A 16,505-nucleotide genomic window follows, 5' to 3' on the forward strand; every position below is an offset into this window, starting at 1 on the left:
GATGTTGCTCTCTGGAGGCTTGAGGGGAGAATACGTTTTGTTGCTTTTTCAAGCTTTTAGAGCCACTTACATTCCTTGGGTCATGGTCATCTTCAAAGTTATCCACATAGCATCCCTGACCCTGCTTCTGTTGCCATCTCTCTTTCTCTGACCCTCTCTTCTGCCTCCCTCTTCTACCTTTAAGGCCCATGTGATTACACTGGGTCCATCTGGATAATGCAAGCTAATCTCCCTATGTTAAGGTCGGCTGATAAGCAAATTTAATTCCTCTTTGCCATGTAAGATAACATATTCACAGGTTCCAGAGACTGGGACAAGAATATCTCTGAAGGTCTTTCTTCTGTATACCACCAGCTCAAACTTTCATTTCTCCTGGGAAAGTGTTTTCTAAGTCCATCATTTCCTCTAAGTCATTTCCTGGCATCCAGCAAAGCTGAAGTAGATAGGTCAGCAATGAATGTAGTGCTCTTGAAGTTCCCTCACCAAAGCTGAGTTTGATGAGACTGTCATTGGTCTTGGGTACCCAAAACCCAACCCATCAGAGAGAGCATGCTGGGAAAACCATAGAAATGAATTGTTAGAGCAGCAGATGGAATCAAATATTGATGATGTACCTTTGTGTTTCCAGGTGTGGATTTGGTCAAAAGCCAAATTTATCAATAGGAAATTCCTAATGGAGGAACTTTACCAGCGTTTTCTTGATGGAGAAGACAGCCAGGTAGCCCAGGAAGATGACCCTTTCTGGGATCCTGTCGAAGTTGTTCACCTGGGCTCCGCTCACATCTGGCTCCAATCTCTTGCCTACTGCATGAAGTTCGAGGAACAAGTGGAATTTCTGAACTGTGACGGACTGGAAGAGGCAGTGTTGCATATCCACATAAACCCCTGCTCCCCGACAGGACGGTGGGTATCTCCGCCACCCCCTTGTCTAGTTCTGGGTCACACAGAAAACTCACAGCAAGCCTGAGTTCTCCTGGAAGGGGAGAACTTGGTACCCTGAAGAGGTCACTCCTGAGACAAACAAATGAGCTCGTTCATTCATAATTTGGCCTCATCATATCTGATTTTGCCAAGGCAGCCAAATCAGCTGACCTGGACTATTTAAAACCCCACATCCAGCAGTCTTTGAGCAGCTCACATTGCCCTAAAGGACCAAAGGAATGGGAATACCCTGCAGAGGCAGGACTGTAGTAGAAGGAAACACGGACATGAGCCCAGAGATCTGGGTCGGTAGAGAAGCCAAGGGTGCCACAGAACCTTCCACCCTCCCCACCCTTCCTGGCGCCTGTGGGGTCTGGGACCCACCACACACATTTGTTCTTTCCAGCATTAGTCCTCAGCCCTGCTGACCAGGCCCAAGTGCCAGAAGCAGGAAGCTGATTTTGTAGCTCACCCTGCCTCCCTGGACAGGCTCTGTTAATTTCTTTGTTCCTTTTCTCAAGGAAGGAACTGTGGTATCTTTGTTTCCTTATGTGGCCCCATTCTGAGCTGTTATCTGATCTTTGTGCTAACTCCACTGTACAACCTTTACTGTCCCCTCGGGTTGTCTCTTGGGCTTCCCTGGCTCAGATAGTAAAGAATCCACCTGCAATGCAGGAGACATGGGTTCGATCCCTGGGTCGAGAAGACCCCCTGGAGAAGGGAATGGCAACCCACTCCAGTATTCTTGCCTGGAGAATTCCATGGACGGAGGAGCCTGGCAGGCTACAGTCCACGGGGTCACATAGAGTCAGACACAACTGAGCGATTTACACACACACAGAGGTTGTTTCCCTGTTTCCTCTCTTTGGGCCAAAGGCAGTTGAGAGAGTTTTTACAAAGCTAACACCTCTTAGCAATTCTAAGTAAAGAGGCTAGCAGGAGGCCTGGTCTGGGTGCCAGTGTCCTCAGAGGCTAGCCGATGCAAGCTTTTTGTCTTTCTGAAGAAGAGAGTCAACAAGTGAGCAACAAAACTGCCAAGTCTTGTGACTAAAAGACTAAGATGACCAGTGCCTCGCTGTCTTTATTGGAACTCTAAGTAACTTCCTGGGCATTTTGCTACCCCAGGCTCCTAGGCTGCCTGATGGTTGTATTTCTCACTCTTAATTAGTAAAGTGGCATTATAGTTTACAGGTTTCAATCTCTGTGAGCTCAATTGATGTGAGAGAAGTACCCTGCTGGAAAGCTGTCCAAACTGGTTTCTGAGCCTGTGGGCCTGGAGTTGACTCTGGACTGTGAAGGGTTCACAAGGAGAATGACACCTGGAGAGGCTGCCTGTGGCCAGCCAGCTGGCTTTCTCTAGGTGGCAGGCCCTCTGCCCACTGGGGAACCTACCTAAATCTTCAATGGCAGTTTGGCATCCACACCTGGGTGCATTTACTGCAAGAAGCTGTTATATTCCTGTCTCCTCTTTGAGAAAGTCCATATCTTGAAGTACAAGAGCAGAGTGGGCTCTTGTGATATGTCTCTTGAATGAATGAATTCTACAGCTGGTAATATTACCCATCCTTCCTTCAGAGAATTTAGCTGTCTCTTAGGGCTTCCCTGGTGGCTCAGATTGCAAAGAATCCACCTGCAATGCTGCAGGAGACCCGGCTTCGATTCCTGGGTCAGGATCCCCAGAGAAGGGAATGGCTACTCACTCCAGTATTCTTGCCTGGAGAATTCCATGGACAGAGGAGCCTGCCTGGCTGCAGTCCATGGGGTCACAAAGAGTCCACCACGACTGAGTGACTGGCACACACAAGGCGTCTATGTAATCTTCACCGACATCAGTCTCTCTTGCTTGGGCCCAGGTTAACCTGTGATCAATGTTTACCTCTTCTGTTTACAGAGCACGTGGTGAGGAAGATGTGGTTACTGACCCAGTGGACCTGCTGGGCAAGAGGATGGATTTCCAGATTCGCCTTGTGCAGTGCCTTGGCACCAAGTGGCTAAAGGAGGATGCGGAGAGGGGTGTTCAGATGGGGTACCAGCCTGCCCCACCAAGCTGCTGAACGTGAACCACCCGGCCTGTGTGCCCTGGTGGGAGGGAGCCTTTCCTCAAGTTTTAGGAATGAGTTGATCATGACATTTGCTTAAGCTTTTCTGCTTGTTCAACTCCTAAATGACTACTTCCTCCTTCTGCTTAACAGAGGGAGAAGTTCCATGTCCCTCCGGGTCAGTGTGTACAGGTCAGCATGTACTGATTCTTCTAAGGAATTGAAGCCAAGAGTCAGGAATTTTAATTATCAGAAAGAGCATCTAGTGAACCTGTGTTATCAAAGTAGGATGATTGGGTTTATTTTTTTTTCAGTTGGAAACAAAAGGACTGTGTGTGACGATATGACAGAGGCACCAGATATGCTTAAACTAATTGGGCTAAAGGGATACTAAAAGATGAAGCAATAAAGAAGGAAGATTTTGAAGGACAAAAAACAAACCAAAAAACAAACCGCAGTGGAAAATTAATAACTTTAGATTATCTAAGTAGAAAGTATCAAAATCCTTTTCTCTTTTTGTTAGACTTTTAATAAGTATTATCTATGTAATGACGATATCTATGTTGAATAGCTGAGATGTTGGAGGTGGCAATCAGGAGAATCAACTGTAGGTCATCTTTTATCAACTAAATGGCAACCCACTCCAGTGTTTTTGCCTACAAAAGTCCATGGACAGCAGAGCCTGGCAGGCTACAATCCATAGGGTTGCAGAATTGGTCACGACTGAGCATGCACCCCTTTATCAACTAAACAAAGCAGGCTACAATTCTTTGGCTTATCTGATACTTTCCTTTAGAAATGTATCCCTTATAGTTTTGAGTTATGTTTTCTGTTCTTTTCTCAGGTACAGAATTTATGATCTTCCAAACACTTTATATACCAAGCCTGTATGGAAAATTGTGAATCCCCAAATTGATGAGACTGTCCAATTTACAACCTTAAATGCATCTCAGGAGTTTCTGAATTATTTACAGACAAACGCTCTCATTGTTGATTTATGGGGTCTTCAAGGTACCATGCTTACCTCCCCTTTTGCATGGTGCATTCCTCCGTCAGATATCGTGTTGTATATCTTAGGGCTGCAGAGGGAGGTTGCCAGGGTCTTGACAGCAGTGGCCAAGAGCTGTCTTCTCCTCAACCTCTGGGTTTTAGTCCACAGTTGATTACGTGGTTTAAACCTCCTCACACAACACTGTGAGTGGAGGATGAGACATTTCTTTCCTTGATGGTATCTACCTCACACTACAGAAGGCTGTGCTGAACTGAGCTGCTCTCGGCTGGACCTCATGGTCACAGGTGAAGGCCACATCCTGGTGGACACGAAGAAAATTTCCACGGCGATGGATACAGGTCAGGTGTGTTTATTTAAGTCACATTAAAAATAGATGTCACAGATAACTAAAAAAAATCTCAGATAATAGTTGCTTGGGGATCATCAATGTTCCCTCCCATTAAAAAGCCTCTTTCTTGATTTACTCCTGTGTACCTTGAGGGTCTTAAATCTTGGTTACCGCCCACCCCTCACTGCACCCCATCCAGTTTTCATAACATAGGAACAACAGCCAGTCTCAAAGGATATGCAAATAATGCACACAAGACTAACCCAACTTGTTTCTGTAGAGTACGTCAAACCAGATACCAGAGCTTTATCTGAAGCTGCTCAAGTTAGAACAGGAGACGGAACTGCTCAGAAACATAAACAGAGTCCTCAGAGAGGAAAATGTGCTTCTTAAAGAATCTATTGAGAGAACCAGTTCTAGTCAACAAGGTGAGAGGCCGCTCAAATCTTGGTGTTTATAGACTTTCTCTAAACTCCTACATTTGTGATGTGTATTTTCTTTCTAAGAAATGAGCTTTTAAATGAGTTAATATCTTGTTTCAGTTTTTTAAAAAAAGCAGAACATTTTTTCCTTGTAAGATTTCTTTGGATGGGTCCCAATTGGTACCTGATAAATGATGATGTAGTACAATGCCACCAAGATAATTAACTACATAAATATGTGGATAAATAGTTGTTGGTCAGTCACTTAGTCATGTCCAACTCTTTGAGACCCAATGGACTGCAGCATGCCAGGCTTCCCTGTCCTTCACAACTCCCAGAGTTTGCTCAAATTCATGTCCATTGAGTTGGTGATGCCATCCAACCATCTCATCTTCTGCCACCCACTTCTCCTCCTGCCCTCAGTCTTTCCCAGGATCAGAGTCTTTTCCAATGAGTCAGCTCTTCACATCAAGTGGACAAAGTATTGGGGCTTCAGCTTCAGCATTAGCCCTCCCAATGAATATTCAGGATTTTTAGGATTTTAGGATTGACTGGTTTGAGATGAACAAATAAATGTTCTCTTATCTTCCACCGTCAGCACATCAGCCTTCCCGGACCCGAAAGATCACCTGGATGACAGCACAAGGGCCACTAGCCAGAGACATTAATCAAATGTGCACCACCCAGCAAGTCAGCTACGACAGAGAATTTGCCAGAGCTCTTAAGGTGTTCTACCAAAGCATGAATGTGGCCAGAGGGCAGTTTCTCAAACTGAGACATTATAAACCTCCTGTGAGTATCTGGCATCCCAGGAGCCAAAGGATTATCTTTCCATTAAATGTAACTCTTGGATAGAAAGGCATTTCCCAAGGGTGGGGTGGGTGTGTGTTTAAGAAAAAGAGCAGGTCAGGCCGGGAACACTGTGAGTCTGCTGCTTTCAGGCTTCCACACATCTCTGCTCCCATTTTTCACTTCAGTGTACATCTGGTTGGTTCAAGGAGGCTGTGGCCCCTGCAGGATTGAGATTCCTGCACTTTATGACATATAGAATATCCCAGAAGTGCACGTTTGCTTTATTGTTATAAAACCAAAAAAAATATAATTCATCACACTACGATACTATAGGAGAAAAATCATGGTTACTTCAATAGATACCGAAAGAGCATGTGATAAAATTCAGCATCCTCCCACGATAAAAACTCTTAGCAAACTAGGAACAAAATGGACATTTCTTAATCTGATAAAGGCAGTCTTAAACAGACAGGAAGCATAATCTTAATGGTAAATCATAGATGTCAGCTATCTTCACTTTTTTTTGACATTGTACTTTAGGTTCTAGCCAGTGTAGCAAGGGCAGAAATAAAAGGTATAAAGACTGGAAAGGGGGATAAAAAGTAATAGTCATAATAGCAAACATTTATATAACATTTGGGGGCTTCCCAGGTGGCACTAGTGGTAGAGAACCCGCCTACCAATGCAGGTGAGATGTAAGAGACATGGGTTCGATCCTGGGGCAGGAAGATACCCTGGAGAAGAGAATGGCTACCAACTCCAGTATCTTGCCTGGGAAATCCCATGGACAGAGGAAACTTGAGGAATATAGTCCAGGAGGTTGCAGAGTTGGACACCACTTGGCAACTAAAAACAACAACATAATACTTACTAAGTGTTTTTATACTTATTGAGTTCTCACAACAACCAGATGGGTGTGTATAAGTTAGTCGCTCAGTTATGTCCAACTCTTTGTGACCGCATGGACTGTAGCCCACCAGGCTCCTCTGTCCATGAAATTCTTCAGGCAAGAATACTGGAGTGGGTTGCCAATCCCTTCTCCAGGGGACCTTCCCAACACAGGGATTGAACCCCGGTCTCCTGCATTGGCAGGCAGATTCCTTAGCACTGAGCCACCAGGGAAGCCCATAAATCAGTATAAAAACTTAAAAAATTGTTGCCATTTATCTAATAAAAGTCAAAGATGCACCTCCCCTCAGTTCAGTTCAGTTCAGTTCAATCGCTCAGTCGTGTCCGACTCTTTGTGACCCCAAAAATCACAGCACGCCAGGCCTCCCTGTCCATCACCAACTCCCTGAGTTCACTCAGACTCGTGTCTATCGAGTCAGTGATGCCATCCAGCCATCTCATCCTTTCATCCCCTTCTCTTCCTGCCCCCAATACCTCCCAGCATCAGAGTCTTTTCCAATGAGTCAACTCTTCGCATGAGGTGGCCAAAGTACTGGAGTTTCAGCTTTAGCATCATTCCTTCCAAAGAAATCCCAGGGCTCATCTCCTTCAGAATGGACTGGTTGGATCTCCTTGCAGTCCAAGGGGCTCTCAAGAGTCTTCTCCAACACCACAGTTCAAAAGCATCAATTCTTTGGCACTCAGCCTTCTTCACAGTTCAACTCTCACATCCATACATGACCACTGGAAAAACCATAGCCTTGACTAGACGAACCTTTGTTGGCAAAGTAATGTCTCTGCTTTTGAATATGCTATCTAGGTTGGTCATAACTTTCCTTCCAAGGAGTAAGCGTCTTCTAATTTCATGACTGCTGTCACCATCTGCAGTGATTTTGGAGCCCAGAAATATAAAGTCTGACACTGTTTCCACTGTTTCCCCATCTATCTGCCATGAAGTGATGGGACCGCATGCCATGATCTTCATTTTCTGAATGTTGAGCTTTAAGCCAACTTTTTCACTCTCCTCTTTCACTTTCATCCAGAGGCTTTTTAGTTCCTCTTCACTTTCTGCCTAAGGGTGGTGTCATCTGCATATCTGAGGTTATTGATATTTCTCTCGGCAATCTTGATTCCAGCTTGTGCTTCTTCCAGCCCAGAGACTCTCATGATGTACTCTGCATAGAAGTTAAAAAAGCAGGGTGACAATATACAGCCTTGACGTACTCCTTTTCCTATTTGGAACCAGTCTGTTGGTCCATGTCCAGTTCTAACTGTTGCTTCCTGACCTGCATACAAATTTCTCAAGAGGCAGATCAGGTGGTCTGGTATTCCCATCTCTTTCAGAATTTTCCACAGTTTATTGTGATCCACACAGTCAGAGGCTTTGGCATAGTCAATAAAGCAGAAATAGATGTTTTTCTGGAACTCTCTTGCTTTTTCCATGATCCAGCGGATGTTGGCAATTTGATCTCTGGTTCCTCTGCCTTTTCTAAAACCAGCTTGAACATCTGGAAGTTCACAGTTCATGTATTGCTGAAGCCTGGCTTGGAGAATTTTGAGCATTCCTTTACTAGCATGTGAGATGACTGCAATTGTGCGGTTGTTGGAGCATTCTTTGGCATTGCCTTTCTTTGGGATGGGAATGAAAACTGACCTTTTCCAGTCCTGTGGCCACTGCTGAGTTTTCCAAATTTGCTGGCATATTGAGTGAAGCACTTTCACAGCATCATCTTTCAGGATACGAAATAGCTCAACTGGAATTCCATCATCTCCACTAGCTTTGTTCATAGTGATGCTTTCTAAGGCCCACTTGACTTCACATTCCAGGATGTCTAGCTCTAGGTGAGTGATGACACCATCGTGATTATCTTGGTCGTGAAGATCTTTTTTGTACAGTTCTTCTGCGTATTCTTGCCACCTCTTCATAGTATCTTCTGCTTCTGTTAGTTCCATACCATTTCTGTCCTTTATTGAGCCCATTTTTGCATGAAATGTTCCCTTGGTATCTCTTATTTTCTTGAAGAGATCTCTAGTCTTTCCCATTCCGTTGTTTTCCTCTATTTCTTTGCATTGATTGCTGAGGAAGGCTTTCTTATCTCTTCTTGCTATTCTTTGGAACTCTGCATTCAGATGCTTATATCTTTCCTTTTCTCCTTTGCTTTTCACTTCTCTTCTTTTCACAGCTATTTGTAAGGCCTCCACAGACAGCCATTTTGCTTTTTTGCATTTCTTTTCCATGGGGATGGTCTTGATCCCTGTCTCCCGTACAATGTTATGAACCTCCATCCATAGTTAATCAGGCACTCTATCTATCAGATCTAGACCCTTAAATCTATTTCTCACTTCCACTGTATAATCATAAGGGATTTGATTTAGGTCATACCTGAATGGCCTGTTGGTTTTCCCTACTTTCTTCAATTTAAGTCTGAATTTGGCAATAAGGAGCTCAGGATCTGAGCCACAGTCAGCTCCCGGTCTTGTTTTTGCTGACTGCATAGATCTTCTCCATCTTATAAGCCTGCAATTCAACTCCTCTTCTCCACAGAGTAAACTGGTTCTGCAGAGAACTGCGCCCTCATGCCCTGAGGCAGAGGTTCTCGAAGTGTGGTCCTCCGTATCAGCATCTGCAGCATTATCTGGAATCTTGTTAGAAATGCAAATTCCAGGGTCTCCTCCCAGACCTGCTGAGTCAGAATCTCTGGGTGTGAGGCCCAGTCAACTGGGCTTTAATGAGCCCTCTAGATTATTCTCGGAGAAGGCAATGGCACCCTACTCCAGTACTCTTGCCTGGAAAATCCCATGGACAAAGAAGCCTGGTAGGCTGCAGTCCATGGGGTCGCTAAGAGTAGGACACGACTGAGTGACTTCACTTTCATTTTTCACTTTCATGCATTGGAGAAGGAAATGGCAACCCGCTCCAGTGTTCTTGCCTGGAGAATCCCAGGGATGGTGGAGCATGATGGGCTGTCGTCTATAGGGCTGCAAAGAGTCAGACATGACTGAAGCGACTTAGCAGCAGCAGCAGCTAGATTATTCTGCCTTCGACTCAAGTTTGAACCACCTCTCTCAGTATGCTATGTATGTAATGAATTAATTTTTCTCCTGCCTATCTGGAATGGTCCTTGTTATAAACCATTCCTGAGAGAACTGGGAAGATAGTCATTCAAGTCATTTTCTGTTCTGTGGTTCAGATGGTGGTCCAGGTGAATAATCCTGTAGAAAGCCACGCATATATGCATAAGATGGTATTTTAACCATTTTCCGTTATAGCTCCCCAAATAGAAACATCCTAATGCACATCCACAGAAGATAAGTAAATTACGGCACAAGTGGCCAGAAAACAGGCAAAATATAGGGCTGTTTAGGGCTGCATTCTAGGTGGCAAGAAAATGATGATGGACTTAGGTTAGTGGTTGCTTCTGGGGGTGGGGAAATGGGTGTGACCAGGAGGAAATCAAGAGACAGAGTGTTTTCTTGAGCAGACGTGTTTAACTTGTACCCAGAGATCAAATTGCCAACATCCGCTGGATCATGAAAAAAGCAAGAGAGTTCCAGAAAAGCATCTATTTCTGCTTTATTGACTATGCCAAAGCCTCTGACTGTGTGGATCACAATCAACTGTGGAAAATTCTGCAAGAGACGGGAATACCAGACCACCTGATCTGCCTCTTGAGAAATTTGTATGCAGGTCAGGAAGCAACAGTTAGAACTGGACATGGACCAACAGACTGGTTCCAAATAGGAAAAGGAGTACGTCAAGGCTGTATATTGTCACCCTGTTTATTTAACTTCTATGCAGACTACATCATGAGAGTCTCTGGACTGGAAGAAGCACAAGCTGGAATCAAGATTGCCGAGAGAAATATCAATAACCTCAGATATGCAGATGACACCACCCTTATGGCAGAAAGTGAAGAGGAACTCAAAAGCCTCTTGATGAAAGTGAAAGTGGAGAGTGAAAAAGTTGGCTTAAAGCTCAACATTCAAAAATGAAGATAATGGCATCCGGTCCCATCATTTCATGGCAGATAGATGGGGAAACAGAGTCAGACTTTATTTTTCTGGGCTCCAAAATCACTGCAGATGGTGACTGCAGTCATGAAATTAGAAGACGCTTACTCCTTGGAAGGAAAGTTATGACCAACCTAGATAGCATATTGAAAAGCAGAGACATTACTTTGCCAACAAAGGTTCGTCTAGTCAAGGCTATGGTTTTTCCAGTGGTCATGTACGGATGTGAGAGTTGAACTGTGAAGAAGGCTGAGTGCTGAAGAATTGATGCTTTTGAACTGTGGTGTTGGAGAAGACTCTTGAGAGCCCCTTGGACTGCAAGGAGATCCAACCAGTCCATTCTGAAGGAGATCAGCCCTGGGATTTCTTTGGAAGGAACGATGCTGAAGCTGAAACTCCAGTACTTTGGCCACCTCATGCGAAGAGTTGACTCATTGGAAAAGACTCTGATGCTGGGAGGGGTTGGGGGCAAGAGGAGAAGGGGACGACAGAGGATGAGATGGCTGGATGGCATCACCGACTCAATGGACGTGAGTCTGAGTGAACTCCGGGAGTTGGTGATGGACAGGGAGGCCTGGCGTGCTGCGATTCATGGGGTCACAAAGAGTCGGACACGACTGAGTGACTGATCTGATGCATACATTTGGGGCACTCTTTTGCATGTATCAGTTCAGTTCAGTTGCTCAGTCATGTCTGACTCTTTGTGACCCCATGGACTGCAGCATGCCAGGCTTCCCTGTCCATCACCAACTCCTGGAGCTTGCTCAAACTCATGTCCATTGAGTCAGTGATACCATCCAATCATCTTATCCTCTATCATCCCCTTCTCTTCCTGCCTTCAATCTTTCCCAGAATCAGGGTCTTTCCCAGTGAGTCAGTTCTTCCCATCAGGTGGCCAAAGGATTGAAGCTGAAGCTTCAACATCAGTCCTGCCAATGAATGGTCAGGACTGATTTCCTTTAGGATTGATTGGTTGGATCTCCTTGCAGTCCAAGGGACTCTCAAGAGTCTTCTCCAACACCACAGTTCAAAAGCATCAAGTCTTCAGCGCTCAGCTCACAAGAAAGAAAGAAAGAAAAACTACTGTGGTGAAAGACACTAAAAATAAAGTAAAAAATAAGCCACAACCTGGGAGAATCTATTTGTATTGTTGTTGTTGTTGTTCAGTCACTCAGTCGTGTCCAACTCTTTGTGAGTCCATGGACTGCAGCACTCCAGGCTTTCCTGTCCTTTACCATGTCCCAGGGTTTGCTTAAACTCATGTCTGCTGAGTCAGTGATGTTAGTATCCAGACTAAACAAACAACTACATATTTATTAAAATAAGAAAGACAACACGTGGCAAAACACATTGGAAAAAATGGCCAAAGTCTTTGAGCAGGCATTTCACTAACCATCAGGGAAACAGAAACTAAAAGGAGGTGCCATGACACACTACCTGCCCCCTGCCCATTCCCCATCTCTGTGAGCACCGTCACCTCCTCTACCATTGCTCACCGGCGCCCTGGCCCACAGGGGTATCTGCAGTCCTTTCTCCTATGGGGCAGGGGACCCGTATCAGTCAACCCTATTGATGGGAGAATCCCCACCCACATGTCCTTTGCAAACTTCAGAACGTCTACAGTATTATGCCAGTCCCAAATATTTGGATTCTCTCACCAATTTTCCCTGTTGACAATAAGCAATGGTTAGAACTGGACATGGAACAGACTGGTTCCAAATAGGAAAAGGAGTATGTCAAGGCTATATATTGTCACCCTGCTTATTTAACTTATATGCAGAGTACATCATGAGAAATGCTGGGCTGGAGGAAGCACAAGCTAGAATCAAGATTGCTGGGAGGAATATCAATAACCTCAGATATGCAGATGACACCACCCTTATGGCAGAAAGTGAAGAAGAACTAAAGAGTCTCTTGATGAAAGTGAAAGAGGAGAGTGAAAAAGTTGGCTTAAGGCTCAACATTCAGAAAACGAAGATCATGGCACCTGGTCCCATCACTTCATGGCAAATAGATGGGGAAACAGTGGAAACAGTGAGAGACTTTATTTTTCTGGGCTCCAAAATCACTGCAGATGGTGATTGCATCAATGAAATTAAAAGACACTTACTCCTTGGAAGGAAAGTTATGACTAATCTAGACAGCATATTAAAAAGCAGAGACATTACTTTGCCAACAAAGGTCTGTCTAGTCAAGGCTATGGTTTTTCCAGTGATCATGTATGGATGTGAGAGTTGGACTGTGAAGAAAGCTGAGCGCCGAAGAATTGATGTTTTTGAACTGTGGTGTTGGAGAAGACTCTTGAGAGTCCCTTGGACTGCAAGGAGATCCAACCAGTCCATTCTGAAGGAGATCAGTCCTGGGTGTTCATTGGAAGGACTGATGTTGAAGCTGAAGCTCCAATACTTTGGCCACCTGATGAGAAGAGCTGACTCACTGGAAAAGACCCTGATGCTGGGAAAGATTGAGGGCAGGAGGAGAAGAGGACAACAGAGGATGAGATGGTTGGATGGCATCATCGACTTGATGGACATGGGTTTGGGTGGACTCCGGGAGTTGGTGATGGACAGGGAGGCCTGGCGTGCTGCGGTTCATGGGGTCGCAAAGAGTAGGACACAACTGAGCGACTGAACTGAACTTAAAGGGTCATTTAGGCAGGCTTCCTAAACCAGACCTGCTCCTAGGTGAATTGTTGCCTCTGGTAGCAGCTTTCAAATGCAGCTTTCCAGCTCAAAGGGAGACCTTACTGGGCACCCCCTCATGTACACACACCATCCTTTTACTATAATGAAGTGAGTCTACTAAGACTGAAACTGAGCAGGACACTTCAGGCCCTTTTGAGTACACATCCCCTCGTTCTTGTTTGGAGAAAAAGACTTTCCTCTCTTAGACCTTCCCTGAGTTCCAAAGAGCAGATTCAAGCAATTACTAACTAGAGAAGTAAGGGAACACAGACACAAAGGAAAAACAAGCCCAGCAACATCTTTTCCATGATTGTCAGCTTAAAACAATGCGTTGACTTATGACCCCAAACTGTGGAGATAATGCTCTATCAAATGGCCCCAAGTGTGAGGGGAATCACACTGACTGAAACTCACCCTGGCCAGGCACCATAGTTACCATTTGTATGAGTTATTTTAGGACAGGAGGTCCTGGTAAGGAACATGAAACTAATAAGCCACCACCAACTGGAAGAGTTCAGGAAAGGTCAAAAGGTGACACCACATGTCCAACCACCTCCCAGAATCCTTCTCACTGCCATCCATCTTTGCTGAGCAATGTACGCACCACCAGGAAAGACTCTGAACCAGAATGATTGGCCAAAGACAACCCGGAAACTAATCCGATCATCATAAAACCCACTGTAAGCCATGTGGCAGAGCAGTTCTCCTGGGTTCCCTTACCTTACTGCTCTCTGCCTGGGCATCCCTTTCCCAATAAAATCTCTTGCTTTGTCAACACATGTGTCTCCTCTGACAATTCATTTCTGAGTATTAGGCCAGAGTCTACCTTCTGGCCCTGGAAGGGGTTCCCCTTCCTGCAACACAAGCAGTCTTAAAATTAGTGACACTGGGTCAATTAAGAACTGAATTCCTGAGCCATCAGGAATTATAACAATAATTGTAACAATAATAACCATCATTGCTTTTGCTCTCTCCCCAAAAGAAGTTAAGGGATCACAAGACCATGATATACTAGTTTGCTAGGACACAGATCAATCACAATGACAGACTCAAGTTACAAGATGATGCTCAGAAGTCTGCAACTGAGGTCTTACAGGGGAGCTGAAATCACATACCAGCCCCCACCCCCTTTACTTTTGCTTTTAAAACCCTTGCACCCTGGCCAGCCAGTAGGATGGATACGAGATGAGTCTAGGTCTCCCATCTTCAGAGTTGGCACCTCCTCAACTAATACAAGCTTCTTTGCTCCAAACTCCACTATTGCAGTTTGTTTGGCTTCACTGTGCATTGGGCATATGAATTTGGGGCTTGACAACAATATCATTTTTTTCTTTCATTTATTTTTAGGAAGATGATCAAATGCTTCGGCCATTTGTACACCAACAGTCACAAATGTTAAAGGACTTTGGGGACTTACTTGAATCCAGCTTGTGGAAACTGAAAAATGATGTTGCTCTTATAGTGAAACAGAAGAAAGAATGTTTATTGCATGCGGAATAGTGTTCATTTCAGTTGCTCAGTCCTGTCCGACTCTGTGACCCCAAAGACTGCAGCACTCCAGGCTTCCCTGTCAATCACCAACTCTTGGAGCTTGCTCAAACTCATGTCCATCGAGTCAGTGATGCCATCCAACCATCTCATCCTCTGTCGTCCCCTTCTCCTCATGCCTTCAATCTTTCCCAGAGGATACACCAACTGAAAACATTTGCGCTTTGAGTTGTCAAGATTATTTAATTAACTTGGCTATCGGAGCTGAATCATGGACTCAACCTAGTCAACCCATTTCTCACTCACTCAACCTATTACACTGCTTTCAAGCAAAATTCCTTTTTATTTGATTTAAAATCATGTAAAAATGAATTCAGGCTGAAGGTGAGGTGGAAAATATGAGCAGTGAATGGTTAGCACTCAGCAAGAGGATCGACTGCCTGGAGCTGAATCCATGACTAATCAGTTCTGTGGTTTGGAGCAAGCCATGTTCCCTCTCTAAGTCTCTTTCCTTATCTGTTCTTCTTTAAGTTAAAGACCCTCTTTCTTCTGTACAGTTTTACCAGCTGCTGCTGCTGCTAAGTCGCTTCAGTCCAACTCTGTGCAACCCTATAGACGGCAGCCCACCAGGCTCCTCCGTCCCTGGGATTCTCCAGGCAAGAACACTGGAGTGGGCTGCCATTTCCTTCTCCAATGCATGAAAGTGAAAAGTGACAGAGTTGCCGTCTAACATGATTAAGATTCTTATCAGTTTCATGCCTCTCACTGTATTGCAGAAATTCCATAAAGGAAATGATTGTCCTCTTTACATGATGAATGTAACAGAACACTTATTTGTGTTTATGGTATGATTACAAAAGGAATAGTCTTTGCCTTATTTTTAGGCTTCGGTGGAAAATGTAGTTAAATATAAAAGTAAATTAGAGAAAAGTTTTGCTTAGGCAGTGAAAATCAGTAGCAATTTACCAGCTACATCTTTCAAACTAACCACAGGTATAGAACCAGGGAAAATGAATGATAAACCCAGTTATTAGCAGGACACAGACCGCTTGGGAAGCACATTTCTACCATTACTCAATTACACAGACATGTCCAAACACAAATCCACTGTTCAATTGACAATCCTTTATTATTAAACTTTAGGTAAGAGTCCAGAATCCGTCAGTGTAGATGGGTGAAAAACTAGGCTAAAACAGCAAAAACTGCAGTTTCATTTGGCAAAGGCCTACACTATGCAGAGAAATTCATGGGAAAGTGAGATCCCACTTGACACCATGACAAGGAAAACAGCAGCCACTATCTCACACGACCACCAGCCTGGGTGTGTCAGCAACACAGAGAGAGCCACGCTTCCCATCCTCTGATCTGCCAGCTCACTTATAAAAAATGACCATGAATTCTTCAATGAAAAAGTCAGTCAAATATTAAGTTTTCTCTCAAAAGCAATAAAATCACAAAAATCAGCTAAGATTTGAAATTTGGGGTAAGCTAGTACAATTTCCTGCTTTTAATGTATACATATTTTAGATTTGACAATCTTTTCCACATATAGTCAGATAGGTTTATAGAAGCATTTCAACATACCAAATTAAAAAGCTGTTAATTCATACATTTTATGACTTCAATTAATTATTCAAATATTTAGACTTCAGTGCTACTAATGACACTAAATTCAATGCCATGTTCATTGAGTCTGTCAATCAACTTTGTTCTGGAGAAAGCTGCTCCGGGCGTGAAGACTCCACCCCTGTAAGACAAGATAAAAACAGTGCACAATGCCCAGCTCCAGCCCCTTCCTCTGCTAGTATGATCTGCTGGACAGCTAGCTATCAAAGCAATGCAAAACTTATAAAAACCCGATTCTTGATTTCATCATGGACTGTTTTTGGTTCCATTTCTAAAACCAGCCAAGTGAGCAAG

The 16,505-nt window shown here is 44.2% G+C and overlaps 2 protein-coding genes across 2 annotated transcripts in view; one reads left to right on the forward strand and one right to left on the reverse strand.

The window, feature by feature from the left end:
• Positions 1–14,597, forward strand: part of LOC129654266 (kinesin-like protein KIF28P) — a 70,705-nt gene extending 56,108 nt beyond the window's left edge. The window contains exons 17-23 of the mRNA XM_055583772.1: positions 629–903; positions 2,813–2,947; positions 3,805–3,971; positions 4,209–4,317; positions 4,583–4,752; positions 5,321–5,514; positions 14,445–14,597. Coding sequence (XP_055439747.1) covers positions 629–903; positions 2,813–2,947; positions 3,805–3,971; positions 4,209–4,317; positions 4,583–4,752; positions 5,321–5,514; positions 14,445–14,597 — 1,203 coding nt within the window. The remainder of the gene's footprint in view (positions 1–628; positions 904–2,812; positions 2,948–3,804; positions 3,972–4,208; positions 4,318–4,582; positions 4,753–5,320; positions 5,515–14,444) is intronic.
• Positions 14,598–15,690: 1,093 nt separating this feature from the next.
• The window catches only part of SCCPDH (saccharopine dehydrogenase (putative)), a 29,073-nt gene continuing 28,258 nt past the window's right edge, over positions 15,691–16,505 (reverse strand). Inside the window, exon 12 of the mRNA XM_055582061.1 lies at positions 15,691–16,332. Coding sequence (XP_055438036.1) covers positions 16,227–16,332 — 106 coding nt within the window. The 3' untranslated portion in view covers positions 15,691–16,226. The remainder of the gene's footprint in view (positions 16,333–16,505) is intronic.

The sequence above is a fragment of the Bubalus kerabau genome, chromosome 5 (genome assembly GCF_029407905.1).
Source record: "Bubalus kerabau isolate K-KA32 ecotype Philippines breed swamp buffalo chromosome 5, PCC_UOA_SB_1v2, whole genome shotgun sequence".
Taxonomy (NCBI): domain Eukaryota; kingdom Metazoa; phylum Chordata; class Mammalia; order Artiodactyla; family Bovidae; genus Bubalus; species Bubalus kerabau.